Here is a 17,817-nt window from a genome sequence, read left to right as displayed (position 1 = left end):
TAGAGCGCTGGCCTTGAGCTGAAGAGCTGAGGGACAGTGCCAAGCCCAGAGTTCAAGCCTCACGACCAACCAAAAAAAAAAAAAAAAAAAAAAGAACATGAATGTATGTGCTGAATGAAGCTGGTGCTGTATAGTTTGTCTCTGCTGGGAGGGAAGTGAACAATGCTATGAATTGTTGTTACTGCCAGTAATGAACGTATACAGAAAGCTAATTTTTGTGCTGGTCCTGGGGCTCTAACTCAGGGCCTAGGAGCTGCCCCTTAGCTTTTTCACTCAAGGCTGGTGCTCTACCACTTGAACTACAGCTCCATCTGGCTTTTTGTGAGATGAACCTCAGATTTTCCTGCTCAAGATGGCTTCAAACCTCAATTCTCACATCTGTCTCCTGAATATCTAAGATTACAGGCGCAAGCTATTGATGCTTGGTGTGTGTGTATATATATATATATTTTAAAATTATTTTGTCTGTTGTGGGGCTTGAACTCTGGGCTTGGGCACTGTCCCTCAGCTCTTCAGCTCAAGGCAAGCACTCTACCACTGGAGCTACATACATCGCCACTTCCCATTTTCTATTGCTTTATTGGAGATAAGTCTCACGGACTTTCCTGCCTAGGCTGGCTTTGAACCATGATCCTCAGATCTCAACCTCCTGAGTAGCTAGGATTACAGGCATGAGGCATTGGGGCCTGGCTTTTATATTCTATGTTGGTATCATGTACCATTTTATTTCTGAAAGTATCATCTTGCATTTTTGCAATAATTTTGGTTTAATTTCCTTAAAGCCAATTTATCAGGTCTTGTTTATATTATCTCATGTATATTGTTTTGTGTTAGATCAGACCTTCCAGGGAATATATTCTAAGTTTTTGTTTTTGTTTTTGTCAGTTGTGGGGCTTGAACTCTGAGCCTGGGCGCTGTCCCTCAGCTCTTTAGCTCAAGATGAGCACTCTACCACTTGAGCCCCAGAGCTACTTCTGGTTTTCTAGTGGTTTATTGGAGATAAGTCTCATGACCTTTCCTGCCTAGGCTGGCTTTGAACCGTGATCCTCAGCTCTCAGCCTCCTGAGTAGCTAGGATTACAGGTGTGAGCCACCAGTGCCAGCTATTGAAAGTTTACATAAACAGAACTAACAGTATATTGATACAAAATACACCTTTTCTCTGAAGGAAATAAGAGAGTTTATTTTGAGCTAAACAGTGAGCAAGGCCTGGGAACACTGGAGAATACAGATTCAGGTTCACCTGGATAACATGCTCAACCACAGAAGAGGTTACATGGGCTGCTAAGAGTCACAGATCAGAAAGTCATACATTGGTACATTAAACAAACACATTGGTTGGAGGATCAGGCAGTGGGCTACAGCAAAGCAGGCAAATCTTCTGTAGGTTTGATTTTTTTTCATCATTCTTAGCTTTAGGGATAATAGAAGCTAGTCTACTCAGCTTAGGGATGTGTTCTAAGAGTTTTATCTACTAGTCACAAGAAAGTTAGGTTAGACACAGAGGTGGAGTGAGGTGCTGGTGGCTCATGCTTCTTTATCACATCTGGTTCCTTCCAGATACTCCACAACTAAAGTTTCAGACTTCCCAATTCATAATTCAGTTTTGGGCATTCTGTTTCTGAGCCCCTTCATATTGAAGCTTCTTAAAAAATTGACTTTTAAAAGTTCTAAAGTGATCGTAGATACACAGGAAATTGAAAGATGTACACAGAAATCTTCTGTATACCTCATAGTCTTCCCCCATAGCTACATGCACAAGATTACAGTTCAATATCAAAACACAGAATCTGACATTGGTACAGCATGTGTATCATCATGTGTTACTTTACTGCATATGCAGATTCATGCAACCACCACTGCAATCAAAATACAAATCGAAGCTAGGTGCTGGTAGTACATACCTGCAGTCCCAGCAACTTAGGAAGTTGAGATCTGAGGACTGTGGTTCAGAGGTAGCCCAGACAGAAAAACTCAAGAGACTCTTATCAACAATTAACCAGCAAAAAGCTAGAAGTAGAGGTGTAGCCTAACAGGTAGAGCATCACAGCTTTGAGCAAAAAAGCTAAGTGACAGCGTGAGGTACTGAATTCAAGCCCTAGTAACAGCACAAAAAAGAAAAGAATGTTACATAAGTGGAATCACAAAGTGTGTGACATTTTTAAAGTTGACCTTCAGAATTCAGCATAATGTTCTTGTGATCTAACTTGATTATATCTATTCTTTTCTTTGGGGGGCGGGGGCGGGTGCCAGTAGCAGTGCATGAACTCAGGGTCTCAAACAGTGTAGTTGCTTGCTCTACTGTTGCTCTACCACCTGAGCTACAACTCTAGCATGGATTTGGTTGATTATCCAGAGATGGAAGTCTTGTAGAGTTTTCTTCCCCAGGCTGGCTTCAAACCTTCTCAGATCTCAGCCTCCTGAGTAGTTAGGGTTATGGGCCTAAGTCACCAGCACCCATCAAGGAATCAGTGTTTTGCCTGAAGTTGTTTTGCCTGCTACTAAAGTGTGAGAGAAGGCAATGATGATCACAGACATCATTGCTAAAAGTAGTGCCCACAATTGTTATATTAACATGTTTATTTTCTGGTATGAATTCCCTTAAATTGAACAAGGACTGAGACTTTTCTGAACGCTCTCATATATTTACTAATAGGTGTAAAGAAAGATCAACATAGCCGGGCACCAGTGGCTCACGCTTGTAATCCTAGCTACTCAGGAAGCTGAGATCTGAGGATCATGGTTCAAAGCCAGCCCGGACAGAAAAATTTGTGAAACTCTTACCTCTAATAAACTATCCCCCTCCCAAAAAAAAGCCAGAAGTGGAGCTCTGGTTTAAGTGGGAAGGAAGGAAGGATTGTGGTTCAAAGCCAGCCCAGGCAGAAAAGTCTGTGACACTCTTATCTCCAATAAACTACCCCCAAAAAAGCCAGAAGTAGAGTTCTGGCGAAGGAAGGGAGGAAGGAAGGAAAGGAAGGAAGGGAAGGAAGCAAGGGAAGGAAGGAAGGGAAGGAAGGAAGGAAGGAAGGAAGGAAGGGAGAGAGAGAGGAAGGGAGGGAGGGAAGGAGGTATGGAAGGGGAAGGAAGGAGAGTAGGAGGGAGGGAGGGAAAAGCCAGAAAAGGAAAGAGAAAAAAAGAAAGAAGGGAGGGAGGGAAGAAAGGAAAGAGAAAGAGAAGAAAGAAAGAGAACGGAAGGGAGAAAGAAAGAAAGAAAGAAAGAAAGAAAGAAAGAAAGAAAGAAAGAAAGAAAAGAAAAAAAGGAAGAAAGAGAAAGAAGAGAGAAAGGAAGGAAGGGAGAGAGAGAAAGAAAGAAAGAAAGAAAGAAAGAAAGAAAGAAAGAAAGAAAGAAAGAAAGAAAGAAAGAAAGAAAGAAAGAAAGAAAAGAAAAAGAAAAAGAAAAAGAAAAAGAAAGAAGTGAATGAACAACCAACATATTAACAAAAATTTTCTGGCATGAATCTTTTGATCATCTGTAACTATGGTGTGCCTGGAATGGCTTTCTTCTGTTTAGTTACCTTGTGTGTTTTCTTATGTTGATAAAGATGTGCACGTTGTCTAAAGGTCTTCCCACATTCCTTACATTCGTAGGGCTTCTCCCCAGTGTGGATTCTCTGATGTTCAGTTAGATGTGAATTAAGTCTAAAGGACTTCCCACATTCTTTACATCCATAGGGTTTCTCACCAGTATGAATTCTCTGATGGACTCTGAGGTCTCCAGTACGATTAAAGGCCTTCCCACATTCTTCGCATTTGTAGGGTTTTATACCTGTATGAATCTTCTGATGTTGAGTAAACTGTCCACGCCAACTAAAGGCCTTCCCACATTCCTTACACTCATAGGGTTTGACCCCAGAATGAGTTTTCAGGTGTTCTTTCAGATTTCCTCTACGAATAAAGGCCCTTCCACATTCTTTACATTCATAGGGCTTTTCACCCGTATGGACTCTCAGATGCTCACTAAGATAGAAACCAAATCTGAAGGACTTCCCACATTTCCCACATTTGTAGGGCTTCACATCACTATGAAATTTCTTATGAAGACTAATTTGAGAGCGCCCTCGAAAGGTTTTCCCACATTCCTTACATTCATAAGGCTTCAGACCAGAATGAATTCTCTCATGTTCAGTAAGGGCTGACCGAAGCATAAAGGCCTTTCCACACTCCTCACACTCATATGGTTTCTCACCAGTATGGATTTTGCGATGGACTCTCCGGTCCCCACTGTAATTAAACTTCTTTCCACACACTTCACATTCATAGAGTTTTTTCCCTGTATGAATTGTTTTATGCTGAATAAGGAGTCCTCGTTCATTGAAGGTTTTCCCGCATTCCTTACATTTATAAGGTTTCTTACCTTCATGAATTTTTCGGTGCTCAGTGAGGTTAGCACTAAGTCTAAAGGCCTTCCCACAGTCCTTACATTCATAGGGTTTTGGACCAGTGTGGCTTTTCTCATGCTGGGTAAGTTGTTCTTGTGTACTGAAGGTTTTCCCACATTCTTTACATGGGTAGGTTTTCTCCTTTACATGTGTTTTCTGATGTTGTGTAAGGTAGAAACCAAATGGAAATGTTTTTCCACATTCCTTACACTCATAAGGTTTATCCTCAGCATGAACTCTCCCATGCTGAGTAAGTTCAAAATTACTTAAGAACCTCTTGCCACACTCCTTGCATTTATAACGTTTGTTATGGGTATGTGTTTTCTGATGACGATTAAGTTGGGAGTAAAGACCAAAAGTCTTCCCACATTCCTTACATTCGTGGGGTGTTTCACCAGTATGAATTTTCTGATGTAGATTAAGTTGATACTTGTAACTGAACAACATCCCACATTCCTTACACTTATGAGTCTTTTCACCAGTATGAATTCTCTGATGTAGATTAAGTTGGTACTTAAGACTATAGAACTTTCCACATTCTTTACATCCATAGGGTTTGTCACCAGTATGAGTTTTATGGTGTAGAGTAAGTTGGTACTTACACCTGAAGAACTTCCCACATTCTTTACACTCGTGAGGTTTCTCACCAGTGTGAATTTTCTGATGGAGAGTAAGTTGATACTTACGACCAAAGAACTTCCCACATTCCTTACATCCATGGGGTTTCTCGCCAGTGTGAACTTTCTTGTGTAGAGTCAGGTGATATTTACGCCTGAAGAACTTCCCACATTCTTTACATTCATAGGGTTTTTCACCTGTGTGAATTTTGTGATGGAGCGTCAGTCGATACTTACGCCTGAACAGCTTCCCACATTCCTTACATTCGTGGATTTTTTCACCACTGTGAATTTTCTCATGTAGGGTAAGTTGGTAGACACTCTTAAAAGTTTTCCCACATTCCTCACAGTCATAATGTTCTTCAAAATGAACTGGTTCACGTTGAATTGAGCTAGACTCACAACCAGTGGTTTCCCCATGTTCCCTGTCTTCATTAGAGTCCTCGTTATTATCAACTCTCTGATCCAGAGTAGACAGTTGCTTTCTATTTGTTGGTCCTTTTTCATGGCTGATTTTCTTTTGAGTAGTGCTCCTTCCTTCAGCTTCCTGAGGGCCATTAGAGTCACTTTTGTTCTGGCACACATTTTTCAAAGTTGATCGTTTGAGATTGAGTGTTTTACTTGTTTCTGTTGTCTTTGATTTAGATACACTTATTTCACCAGTAGATTTTTGTGGAGATAATTTCTTGGTCTTATGCCTGGAGGAAAGACCTGGTAACAAAAAAGCAAGCAAAAATTATTTTCCTATAACCAGCAAAACATAAAGCTTTCCTCTTCAAAAGAGGAGGCAAAAATGAAAATGATTATTAGTAGAAGTGAATGGCTTTAAAAACATTTTTACAGGGCTGGGAAGGTGGCTCAGTGGTAGAGTGCTTGCCTGACATGCACGAGGCCCTGGGTTTTATTCCTCAGCACCACATAAACAGAAAAGGCTGGATGTGGTGCTGTGGCTCAAGTGGTAGAGCGCTAGACTATGTGCCATGTTATGTTATGTTATGATTTTGATATGTAATGTTCCCCACAGGCTCATGAATTGAAGCCTGGGTCCCCAAATGGTGGTGCTAGTGAGAGGTGACTGGATCCCAGGGGCTCTACATAAGGGCAGTTCATTGGGGGAAGAATATGAAAGAAGAGCTTAGAGACAATCTGTGTCTTAAAATAGTTTGCTTTTCCTGGTGAGAAATCTGAATTCTCCTTTTTGTAGAGTGTTTGGAAGCAATAATCTCTGTTTTTCAACAATCAGCCTAGATATTGTGTAGATGATCTTTTAAATGTGGAGGGAAGACTGGAAGAATTATCAGCTAATAGGCTGAACTGGCGGTCTAAACTAAAAGTGATAGTAACTTGTATTCAAGTGGCAGTAGTGAGCTAGGTGCTGGTAGTTCACATCTGTAATCCTAGCTACTAAAGAGGCTGAGATCTGTGGATCATGACTTAAAGCCAGCCAAAGCAGAAAAGTCTATGAGAGTCTTATCTCTAAGTAACCATCAAAAAGCTAGAAATGGCCAGGCCCCGTGGCTCACACCTGTAATCCTAGCTACTCAGGAGGCTGAGATCTGAGGATCATGGTTCAAAGCCAGCCCGGGCAGGAAAGACCATGAGACTCCTATCTCTAATAAGCCACTGGAAAACCAGAAGTGGCACTGTAGCTCAAGTGATAAGAGTGCTTGCCTTGAGCTGAAGAGCTGAGGGACAGCACTCAGGCCCAGAGTTCAAGCCCCATGACTGAAAAAAAAAAAAAAAAGCTGGAAATGAAGCTATGGTTCAAGTGGTAGACCACAAGCCTTGAGTGAAAAACTAAGGGACATGTGCTCGCTTCGGCAGCACATATACTAAAATTGGAACAAAAAACTAAGGGACAGTACCCCGGCTCTGAGTTTAAACTCTAGAATTGGTGCACATGTGTACGCATGCCCACACATGCGCGTGCATGTACACACACACACACACACACACACACACACACACACACCTGTGTGTGCATGCACATGCATACAATAGTTGGAAGCTAGGATGAAGTTCTTTTGTGAGTTCATGCTAAGAAATCTGTTTCAGCTGGGTGCTGGTAGCTCATGTCTATAATCCTAGATATTCATGAGGCTGAGATCTATGGATGGTAGTTCAAAGCCAGCCCAGGCAATTAAGTCCATGAGATTCTTCTTTTTTTTTTTGGTTGGTCGTGGGGTTTGAACTCTGGGCCTGGGCACTGTCCCTCAGCTCTTCAGCTCAAGGCAAGCATTCTACCACTTAAGCCACAGTGCCACTTCCAGTTTTCTAGTGGTTTATTGGAGATAAGAATCTCGTGGACTTTATTGCCTGGGCTGGCTTTGAACTGCAATCCTCAGATCTCAGCCTCCTGAGTAGCTAGGATTACAGGTGTGAGCCACCGGTGCCCAGCTAAGTCCATGAGATTCTTATCTCCATTTAATCATCAAAAAGCAAGAGGGGCTATGGCTCAAATGACAGTATGCTAGCCTTAAACAAAAAAGGTCAGGGATAGCACCCAGTCCTTGAGCTCACACCCCAGGACTTGCACCCCAAAAAAAGTCAATTTTTTCCTGTCTTCGACTACAACAATCTGATGCAAAGCCTGCATCTCTGCTCTTACTACATGCCCTTTGCTGGCTCACCAGCTAAGTAGTGAGCCCTCACTTACTTGTAGACCTTCTTCCTAGCACATCCTTCATCACTGGGAATGGCTCTTTGCCTTGTTCCAGTAAGGTTATCACATCTGGCTTTGAGGGAGAATATCCTGCATACAAGAAGGAAAGAAAACAAGATGTAGAAGTAAAATACTATTACATTTTCAAAATCATTTTAAGACTTCATTTATATTAAACACGTGGGGCCATATAATACACCAGAGAAAACTATTAAAGAATATTCATGGTAGGACTGGGAATGTGGCTTAGTGGTAGAGTGCTTGCCTAGCATGCATGAAGCCCTGGGTTCCATTCCTTAGTACCATATAAACAGAAAAAGCTGGAAGTGGCACTGTGGCTCAGTAGTAGAGTGCTAGCCTTGAGCAAAAGAAGCTCAGGGACAGTGCCCAGGCCCTGAGTTCAAGCCCCAGGCCTGGCAAACAAACCAACAGAAAGCACATTCAAAACTGGGTGCTGGTGGCTCATGCCTGTAATCCTAGTTACTCAGGAGGCTGAGATCTGAGGATCAAGGTTCAAAGTCTTAGCAGGAAAATTCAGGAGACTCTTATCTCCAATTAACCACAAAAAAGCCAGGAGTGGAGCTGTGGCTCATGTGGCAGAGCACTAACCTTGAACAAAAAAGCTCAGGGACAGAACCCAGGCCCTATGTTCAAGCCATAGGGACTGGCTGGTTCACACGCAAGCGCAAGCGCACATACACACACTCATGCATGCACGCACGCGCGCGCGCACACACACACACACACACACACACACACACACAAAACAGAATCCCAATTCATGGAAGAGAAAGCTATTATTTTAGAGAACAGTCCAAAGTGTTTGGTGTAGATGACCTTACCCACTGACACCAGGTTCTTATAGTTCTCCAACATCACATCCTTATACAAATCCTTCTGAGTAGACTCCAGGAACTCCCACTCCTTCCGAGAGAAGTGGATGGACACATCCTTGAAAGTTACCAGTGACTGAAACCATAAATCAAGATACTGGTCAAATGATATACAGTATGTGTTTTCACCTCTCACAGATTCCCAGGAAATATCCCGCCATCAATTTCTCATAAACAGAACCCGACCACTAGGACTGAGACTGAGGTTAATCACCCTGAACCTATACTGTGGTTATTTTTTTTTTTGCGGGGGGGTCCAGTCGTGGGGCCTGAACTCTGGGCCTAGGCGCTGTCCCTCAGCTCTTCAGCTCAGGGCTAGCGCTCTACCACTTGAGCCACAGCACCACTTCCGGCTTTTTTTTCTTTTTCTTTTTTTTTTTTTTTTTTGGCTTATGTGGTGCTGAGAAATCGAACCCAGGGCCTCAGGCATGCAAGGCAAGCACTCTACCACTGAGCCACCTTCCCATCCCATATACTGTGGTTTTTATAGACATAGATCTGTAGAAAACTTGTCATCAAATGAGTCCATGGCTTTGTTTCTTTATACCTCAGATCTGACAATTGTTATATTCATTCCCTTAGGGATTTTGTGCTCCCAAGTAGAGGCTGCATAGCGAATGCTAGATGATTTGGTCAATGTATAGCCAGGACTTGTTAGAGAAGACAGAGACATACAGGAGGCACTAGGAGATTGGAGATGAAGAAAAACTTCTAGTAGATAGGAAACTTAAGTATAAAGCATAAATATTCAGAAAATTCTTTCAAGTGATCTTTTTATTGTGGTGGTTTTGGGATTTGAAATCAGAATCAGGTTTGCTTTGCTCTACCTTTTTTTTTTTTGCGGCTGTAGAGCTTGAACTCAGGGCCTGGGTGCTATCCCTGAGCTCTGTTGCTCAAGGCTGGCACTCTAGCACTTAGAGCTACAGCTCCACTTCTAGTTTTCTGGTGGTTAATTGGAGATTAAGAGTCTCACGGACTTTCCTACATGGGCTAGCTTTGAACAACAATCCTCAGATCTCAGCCTCCTGAGGAGCTAGGATTGCAAGTGTGAACCGCCAGCTCCCGGCTTCAGCTCTACTTCTTCTTCTTCTTTTTTTTAGGTTCGGTCGTGGGGCTTGAAGTCTGGGCCTGGGCACTGTCCCTGAGCTCTTCAGCTCAAAGTGAATGCTCTACCACTTCAGCCACAGTACTACTTCTTGTTTTCTGGCGGTTAATTGGAGATAAGAGTCTCATGGACTTTTCTGCCTAGGTTGGCTTTGAACGTGATCCTCAGATCTCAATCTCTTGAGTAGCTAGGATTACAGGCATGAGACACTGGTGCCCAGCATCAGCTCTACTTCTTAAGTCATAACTCTAGAACATTTTGCTCTAGAGATAGTTTCTTATTTTTAGTCCTACCCTGGTATAAACTGCAATTCTTCTATTTACTAATCCTATTGTGGCTGGTAAAACAGCCATACCCTCCATTATCAACCTTTTCAGTCAAGATTAGGTATCATGAGCAGTTTTTGCCTGAGCTATACTGTGACCATGACCCTCTGGATCTCAGTTCCTTAGAAAGCGAGGATGACAAGTGAATGCTATTGGTTGAGATATGAGTCTTGAGAACTTTTCCCCTCCTTCTGGCCTTATACTGATTCTACTGATCTCTTCCTCCTGAGTTGCTAGGATTACAGGCATGAGACACTGGCACACAGTCTCAAGTGATCTCTTCAAGAAGATAAGATAAAAAAAAAAAAAAAGAAGAAGATAAGATAAACAGCAACTTACATGGGCCATGGTTTGGGAATCTGAAGAACTCTTCAGTGTTTCTCTAGGCTGTGGAGAAGCAAAGTTGACAGCGTTTAAAAAAAATAAAAAATGAAACCAAGCATACTTCAAAGATAACAAAAAGATACAAGTAATCTTTCATTTTACATTTTTGGTTTACAATACGTCTGCCCCCACACTGCCTTCCCCTTTTCCACAAATGCTGTCACTCTACCAGGGAACCTACGCTCCTGTGAAAGGTGAATACAGAGCAAACGTTTATATTAGATACAAGATTAGTGCCTTCAGCAGGAGAGTTGAAGCCAATCCCCATCATGAAGGTGCTGATGCAGGACTGAGACTAGGAGGTGGAAAAGTTCCCTGAGTGGATTCTCAACTTCAATGCTCACCAAACAAGAGAGATCACATAACCAAAGCAGGCAGCTGAATTAACAGCTTTAAGCACCTGTGGCTCATGCCTGTAATCCCAACTACTACTCAGGAGGCTGAGATCTGAGGGTCATGATTTGAAGTTAACTTGGGCAAAAAAAGTCCTTTTGACTCTTCCCCCCAATTAACTAGCAAAAACAAGCTGGAAGTAGAGCTGTGGCTCAAGTGGTAGAGCACCAGCCTTGAGCAAAAAAAGCTAAGGGACAGCACCCAGGTCCTGATTTCAAGCCCTATTACACATACACTTACACACACACATACACACACACACACACTTAATTTTTTTTGGGGTCCGGTTGTGGGGCCTGAACTCTGGGCCTGGGCGCTGTCCCTCAGCTCTTCAGCTCAAGGCTAGCGCTCTACCACTTGAGCCACAGCGCCACTTCTGGCTTTTTTCTTTTTGCTTATATGGTGCTGAGGAATCGAACCCAGGGCCTCAGGCTTGCAAGGCAAGCGCTCTACCACTGAGCCACCTTCCCAGCCCGGCACACACACACACACACACTTAATAATGAACTTAAGGAGCTGAGAATGTAGCTTAGTGGTAGAGTGCTTGTTTAGCATGCATGAAGCCCTGGGTTCCATTCCTCAGTACCACATAAACAGAAAAAGCCAAAAGTGGTGCTGTGGCTCGAGTGGTAGAGTTCTAGCCTTGAGTGAAAGACACTCAGGGACAGTGCCCAGACCCTGAGTTCAAGCCTCAGGACTGGCAAAAAAAAAAGAAGAAGAACTTAAACAACATTATAGTTGTAATGGGAATGGGGTCTGTTTTCAAGACCTCTGACATGCAGTCTGGAAGGAAGACTGAGGTTATAGGTTAGTGGATATGTTTTATTTCAAAAGGATACCAGATTGTTTCCATGTCCTGAAAAATGAGATATGATTTATGGACTGAAAGGGAGGCAATAAAATTTAGATATGCAGCCACCATTCTCTCCCTCTCACCAGACTTCTTTTTTGAGGAGGGGAGGGAGAAAGGGTTTTTTTGTGGGAAGGGTGGAAGGGGTTGTTTTGCCAGTCCTGGGGCTTGAACTCAGGGCCTGGGCACTGTTCCTGGGTTGCTTTGGCTCAAGGCTAGCACTCTTATCCCTCAAGCCACAGCACCACTTGTGGCTTTTTCTGTTTCCATGGTACTAAGGAATCAAACCCAGGGCTTTGTGCATGCTAGACAAGTACTCTACCACTAAGCCACATTCTCAGCCCTCTTACCAGACTTCTTTGGAAAATGGCAGGACAGGGTTAAATGGGCGCATGAGGTACATTGTTTGAAGACTGGTGAGACCCCAGCCTCTTACCTCTATTCCTGCCCCCCCCCCTTACAGGCTGCGTTGGGGAAGGAGGGGGAAGGCTAGAACGTTTGAGTTTCAATCTGGTTATAGGTAGGTCTCACAATCAACAAGCCACAATGAAAGCAGCCTTTTGTCTTTCCTTTCTTTCTTTTTTTTTTTTCCTCCCAGTACTGGGGCTTGAACTCGGGGGCTGAGCATGGTCCTACAGCTTTTCTGCTCAAGGCTGGCACTCTATCTCTTGAGCAACACATCCACTTGCAGCTTTTTGTTGGTACTGGAGGTAAAATACTCACTGACTTTCCAGCCTCAATCCTCAGATCTCAGCTTCCTGAAATAGCTAACATTACAAGCAGAAGCCACCAGCGCCTGGCTCCTTTGCCTTTTTTTTTTTTTAAGAGAACCGTTTTATTCATCCTGCGCAACTTCAACAGCTCCCTCCCACCCCATACTCAATCCTCAGCATTTCACTCGGGGTCCTTCACTCTAGGGTGGGTGTCCCACCTCCAATTTTACCCTTTGATTTTTTTTCCCCCTTTTGCAAGCTGATCTCAAATAGCTGCGTCACCAAGTTGGGCCCCCGCATCAAATTACTGCTACATACACAAGGTCGATCTTGCATCCCAGGAGAATGAACAAAACCCCCCACTCCCCCACCCACCTCCACAAAGCCAGGCCAAGCCCTAAGCTCTCCCCACCACACCCCCAGCTCCAAGCCCGCGTTCTTTCCCCGCGGAAAATCTGCAGCCCGCACGGATTGGGGAGGGAGAGGGGGGCTCACCGTCCTCGAGTCCTTGAGGTGGGGGGGGGGGGTAGGGAAGGGGCTCTGAGATCCGCCAAGCTCCCCGATCAGCAGGGATGGGGGGGTGCCTCGGGGGAGGGGGGAAATGCACCTGTCTCCGTAACCAGACACCAAGCAGCCGGCGACAGCACAGGAGGGCGCCCAGCCGAGGAAGACGCAGACGTTTCAAGACGAACCCGTGACCAGTGCTGCTGAGATTCGCTCGGGCCCTGTGCCCTCTGGGAAATGTAGTACAAGGCTGGAAATGTCTTGAACTACTGGTTGTTGATGCTGTTTGTTTTGTTTCCCATACCCCACTGCGGGTGACAGGTTCTGTGCTCGGGTCCTTCTGGACCGCGCTGCTGCGCAGACAACAGCCTGGGAAGCCGCAATCCCGAGTGCGCAGGCGCAGTGCATCGAGGATGCTTCCCACGCATCCTCCAGGGGGAGGAGAAGGAGAAGAAGGAGGAGGAGGAGGGTGCTCGGCTTGAATCTCCCCCTGGAGGGGGAATGGGTCGGGGGAGGGAGCCGATCCTGTAGCCAAGACTGGATTGGTGCGCCTGACATGTAACCATGGAAACAGTGCGCCTGCGATGTGCAGACCGCTCTGCCCAGGACTCTAGGGAGACAGACCACTGTGACGTCAGATTGTGACGTTAAAGACCCTGAGGTTATGAATTGGCTGGTCAGGTGCCTGAGGCTACAGTTTTGTGAGAATATGTTTGTGCCCTACCAACAAGGTGTGTGTGTGCATGCACATCCTTGTGCGCACCAGTCCTGGGGCATGAATTTAGGGCTCTGGGCGCTCTCCCTGAGCATCTTCTTTTTTCTTTTCTTTTTTCTTTTTTTTTGTCGGTAGTGGGGCTTGAACTCTGGGCCTGGGCGCTGTCCCTACGCTCTTCAGCTCAAGGCGAGCGCTCTACCGCTTGAGCCACAGCCCCATTTCCTGAGCATCTTCTGCGAGAGACTAGCGCTCTACTACTTGAGCCACAACTCCATTTCTGGTTTTGGGGGGAAGGGGAGGAGGGGGCAGTGGGTAGTTTATTGGAGATAATGTCATAGAGCCAGGCACTGGTGGCTCACACCTGTAATCCTAGCTACTCAGGAGGCTGAGATCTGAGGATCTTGGTTCAAAGCCAGCCCAGATAGGAAAGTCCATGAGACTCTTATCTCTAATAAACCACCAGAAAATCGGAAGTGGCACTGTAGCTCAAGGGTAGAGTGCTGCCTTGGGTTGAAGAGCGCAGGACAGCGCCCAGGCCCAGAGTTCAAACCTCACGACTGACAAAAAAAAAAAAATGTCATAGGGCTGGGAATGTGTCTTAGTGGTAGAGTGCTTGCCTTGAGCAAAAGAAACTCGGGGACAGAGTGCTTCCCTGGCATGCATGAAGCTCTGGGTTGGATTCCTCAGTACCACATAAATTCAAAACAAAAAAACACCAGAAGTAGATCTGTGGCTCAAGTGGTAGATTACTAGCCTTAAGCAAAAGCAGCTCAGGGACAGTGCTCAGGCTCTGAGTTCAAGCCCCAAGACTGGCAAAGGAAAAAAAAAAGGAATCCCACAGATTTTTCTGCCCAGGCTGGCTTCAAAGTAATGATCAGATCTCAGCTTCCTGAGTAGCTTGGACTACAGGCATGAGCCACCAGCACTTGGCTAACAGGATCAGTTTTTGATGGCTAGATCTTCTGGTTAATGTTACCTATTCAGATTGTGCTTCTAGGTTGGGTCACTGTTTGACTAAGGACTTTGGTGTGGCTTTTTTAAAATTATTTTTTCCTCTTTTAATTTTATTTCTTTCACTTAATTTTTGTGTAAATGAGGAATCAATGAGGAATCAAACCCAGGGCTTCATGCACTTGAGGCAAACACTCTACTACTAAGCCACATTCCCAGCCCCGTGTGTGTGTGTGTGTGTGTGTGTGTGTGTGTGTGTGTGCATGCATGCACACGCACACTAATACTAGGCCTTGAACTCAGAGTCTCATGTTACTTGGTTTTTGTTTCTTCTTCATAAAGCACTCAGAGATGGTACTCCATGAACCACATTTCGTCTTCAGACTTTTCTGTCAAGGATGGCCTTGAACTGAATTTCTCCAAAGCCTTCAGATTAGCGAGGAATATAGGCATTAGCCTCAGCACCTGAAATTATTCTTTCTTAATTAAAATGTGTGTCTTTGTTAAAAATCAAATGGCTCTAATTGTTTGAATCAAATGGCTCTATTTGTGTGAATCAAATGACTATATTTGTGTGGTTCTCTTTCTGGACTGTATTCTGTTTCATTGTTTCTCTCCATTCACTAATAACACACAGTCTTCATTAATAAGGGTTTCTCAACTTTGATATTACTGATGATTTCTTTCTTTTATTTATAGATACAGCCCTGGTGTCTACCAGTTGCCCTTCTCCTTTGGTTGATGTGACAACCAAAATCTTCTCTAGACACTGCCAAGTGAGTCTTGTGGAACAAAACTACCACTGGGTAAGAAATACCGTATTGGGCCGGGTACCGGTGGCTCTCATCTGTAATTCTAGCTACTCAGGAGGCTGAGATCTGAAGATCACGGTTCAAAGCCAGGAAACTCTGTGAGACTCTTATCTCCAATAAAAACGCACTAGAAAACCAGAAGTGGTGCTATGGCTCAAGCAGTAGAGCGCTCGCCTTGAGCTGAAGAGCTGAAGGACAGTGCCCAGGCCTTGAGTTCAAGCCCCATGACTGACAAAAAAAAAAGAAAGAAAGAAAGAAAAGAAAGGGCTGGGAAGGTGGCTCAGTGGTAGAGCACTTGCCTTGCATACTCAAGGCCCTAGGTTTGATTCCTCAGCACCACATAAGAAAAAAGCCAGAAGTGGCGCTGTGGCTCAAGTGGTAGAGTGCTAGCCTTGAGCTGAAGAGCTGAGGGACAGCGCCCAGGCCCAGAGTTCTTGCCCCACGACTGGACCCCCCCCCCAAAAAAAAAAACAGAAAAAAAAAAGAAAGGAAGACAGACAGACAGAAAGAAAGAAAGAAAGAAAGAAAGAAAGAAAGAAAGAAAGAAAGAAAGAAAGAAAGAAAGAAAGGACCTTATTTTATTTATTTATTTATTTTGTTGGTTGTGGGGTTTGACTTCAGGGCCTCAACACTATCCATGAGCTCTTTTGCTCAAGGCTAGCACTTTACCACTTTGAGGCACAGCTCTACTTCCAGTTTTCTGGTGGTTAACTGGAGATAATAGTCTCATAGACTTTCCTGCCTGGGCTGGCTTTGAACCATGATCCTCAGATCTCAGCCTCCTGAGTAGCTAGAATTACAGGTGTGAGCCACCAGTGCTGGTCAAGAGCTTTAAAAATACTAATTATCCTTCCCTTCTTCCTTCCTTCTTTCCTTTCTCTTTTTCTTTTTTTTCCTTCCTTCCTTCCTTCCTTCTTTCCTTTCCTTCTTTCTTTTCTTTATCTTTCTTTTTGTGTGCACTTGAGCTTAGGGCCTGGGTTCTATCCCTTAGCTTCTTTCAATAAAGGCTGGTACTATACCACTTGAGCCACACCTTCACTTCATTTTTGCTACTTCACTGGAGATAAAAGTCTCTTGGACTATTCTGCCTGGCTAGCTTTGATCCTCAGATCTCAGCCTCCTGCATAGCAAAGATTACAAGTACAAGCCACTGGCTTAATCACAGTAATTTTAATTTGCTTATTGGATAGTCCAACATCTGGATATTATCTGAGTCTAGCTGTGTTGCTTTTGCATTTTAATTTTTCTTCCTTTTTTTTTTTTTTTTTGTTGGTCCTGGGGCTTGAACTCTGGGCCTGGGTGCTGTCCCTGTTCTCTTCAGCTCAAGGTGAGCGTTCTACCACTTGAGCCACAGCACTACTTCCAGTTTTCTAGTGGTTTATTGGAGATAAGAGTCCTGCCCAGGCTGGCTTTGAACAGTGATTCTCAGATCTCAGCCTCCTGAGTAGCTAGGATTACAGGCATGAGCCACTGGCGCCCAGCAATTTTTCTTCCTTTTAAATTCACCTTGTATTCATTGTTGTTGGAGGACAGTAGTGTACAGAAAGGTTCCCACTATTCACAGTTCAGTATTCCAGAACTGTTTGTACAAAGGTATGGCTTATGTTAAACACCTGCTTTCCTGCTGAGAATGTGACGTTCTGATATTCCTGAATCACAGCTCTCTATGGGACCAGCCCCAAGAAATTAAAAACAAAACAAAACAAAACCAAAAGCAAGGAATCTCTAATAAAATTTCTTGTTTGGCAACATGTCCTATGCATTGTCACAAGTCATTGCTGGAAGAATGGATGCCTGGGATGATTTCACTGTGAAAATTTCCTTAGGAGCATGTGGCTTGTTTCCCCTGGACCTTACCTCCACGTTCCTTTTCTCTATGTAGATTTTGCTTTGTGTCATTTCACTGTGACCCTCCCAGTGAATCACCAAAGCTTGGGTTGATTTGGAGGTCCCTTGACCTCAGTAGTAATTGAAGAAAAAATTTTTATGCCTGGGTGGGCATACCTTTCCTTCTTGAAGGCTTTTCACTTGGTGGGGAGGGGGGGGGGAGGGTTAAGGCAGGAATTTTAATAACTAAGGATGAGACAAGATTCATACAGTCCGATTGCATGCATGCAAATTTCAAAAATAGATTAAAACTGACAAGTCAAGGTATTAATATTCTAAAAATCAGGATGGTAGTCTTCCGGGAGCTGTTTCTGTGGATTCTCAGACACAAGACCAGGTTTGGGCTGGGTACTGAGTCCTACAAGCTCCCTCTCCCGTTCGTTTAAAGCTAGCCCCAGGTTGGTGCTCTAAAAAGGAAGGCAGGCGGCTTAAGGCTTACGCACAGACAATACAGACTGGTCCTACCTTGACACCATTTTACAGGAATTTCAAGGCTACGCCACAGAATCTCACCGTTCTTGTCTTCCCAGCCTCTGGACTACATTTCCCAGGAATCATGTCATCCTAGCGACTCCGAGTCCAAGATGGCGTTGGTAAGGTTCCGGTTTGCACAGGAAGAGCAACAGG

The 17,817-nt window shown here is 44.2% G+C and overlaps 1 protein-coding gene across 3 annotated transcripts; it reads right to left on the bottom strand.

The window, feature by feature from the left end:
* Positions 1 to 1,155: 1,155 nt before the first annotated feature.
* Positions 1,156 to 17,742, bottom strand: LOC138811528 (zinc finger protein 540-like). 3 transcript variants are annotated; one of them, XM_069999252.1, is made up of 5 exons: positions 17,656 to 17,742; positions 10,321 to 10,368; positions 8,500 to 8,626; positions 7,652 to 7,747; positions 1,156 to 5,706 (listed from the first exon to the last, which is right to left on the bottom strand). In XM_069999252.1, the coding sequence occupies exons 2-5, from the start codon at positions 10,327 to 10,329 to the stop codon at positions 3,476 to 3,478; spliced, it is 2,463 nt and encodes an 820-aa protein (XP_069855353.1). In that variant the 5' UTR covers positions 10,330 to 10,368; positions 17,656 to 17,742; the 3' UTR covers positions 1,156 to 3,475. The 3 variants fall into 3 exon arrangements, with proteins under 3 accessions (XP_069855353.1, XP_069855352.1, XP_069855354.1); XM_069999251.1 differs by lacking the exon at positions 17,656 to 17,742 and adding an exon at positions 12,929 to 13,232; XM_069999253.1 differs by lacking the exon at positions 17,656 to 17,742 and adding an exon at positions 12,817 to 12,835.
* Between the last annotated feature and the right edge of the window lie 75 nt (positions 17,743 to 17,817).

The sequence above is a fragment of the Dipodomys merriami genome, unplaced genomic scaffold (assembly GCF_024711535.1).
Source record: "Dipodomys merriami isolate MVZ:Mamm:240054 unplaced genomic scaffold, mDipMer1.0.p SCAF_534, whole genome shotgun sequence".
NCBI classification, from domain to species: Eukaryota; Metazoa; Chordata; class Mammalia; order Rodentia; family Heteromyidae; genus Dipodomys; species Dipodomys merriami.
Note: the sequence above shows the minus strand (reverse complement) of the source record. Positions and strands in the feature narration are given on the sequence as shown.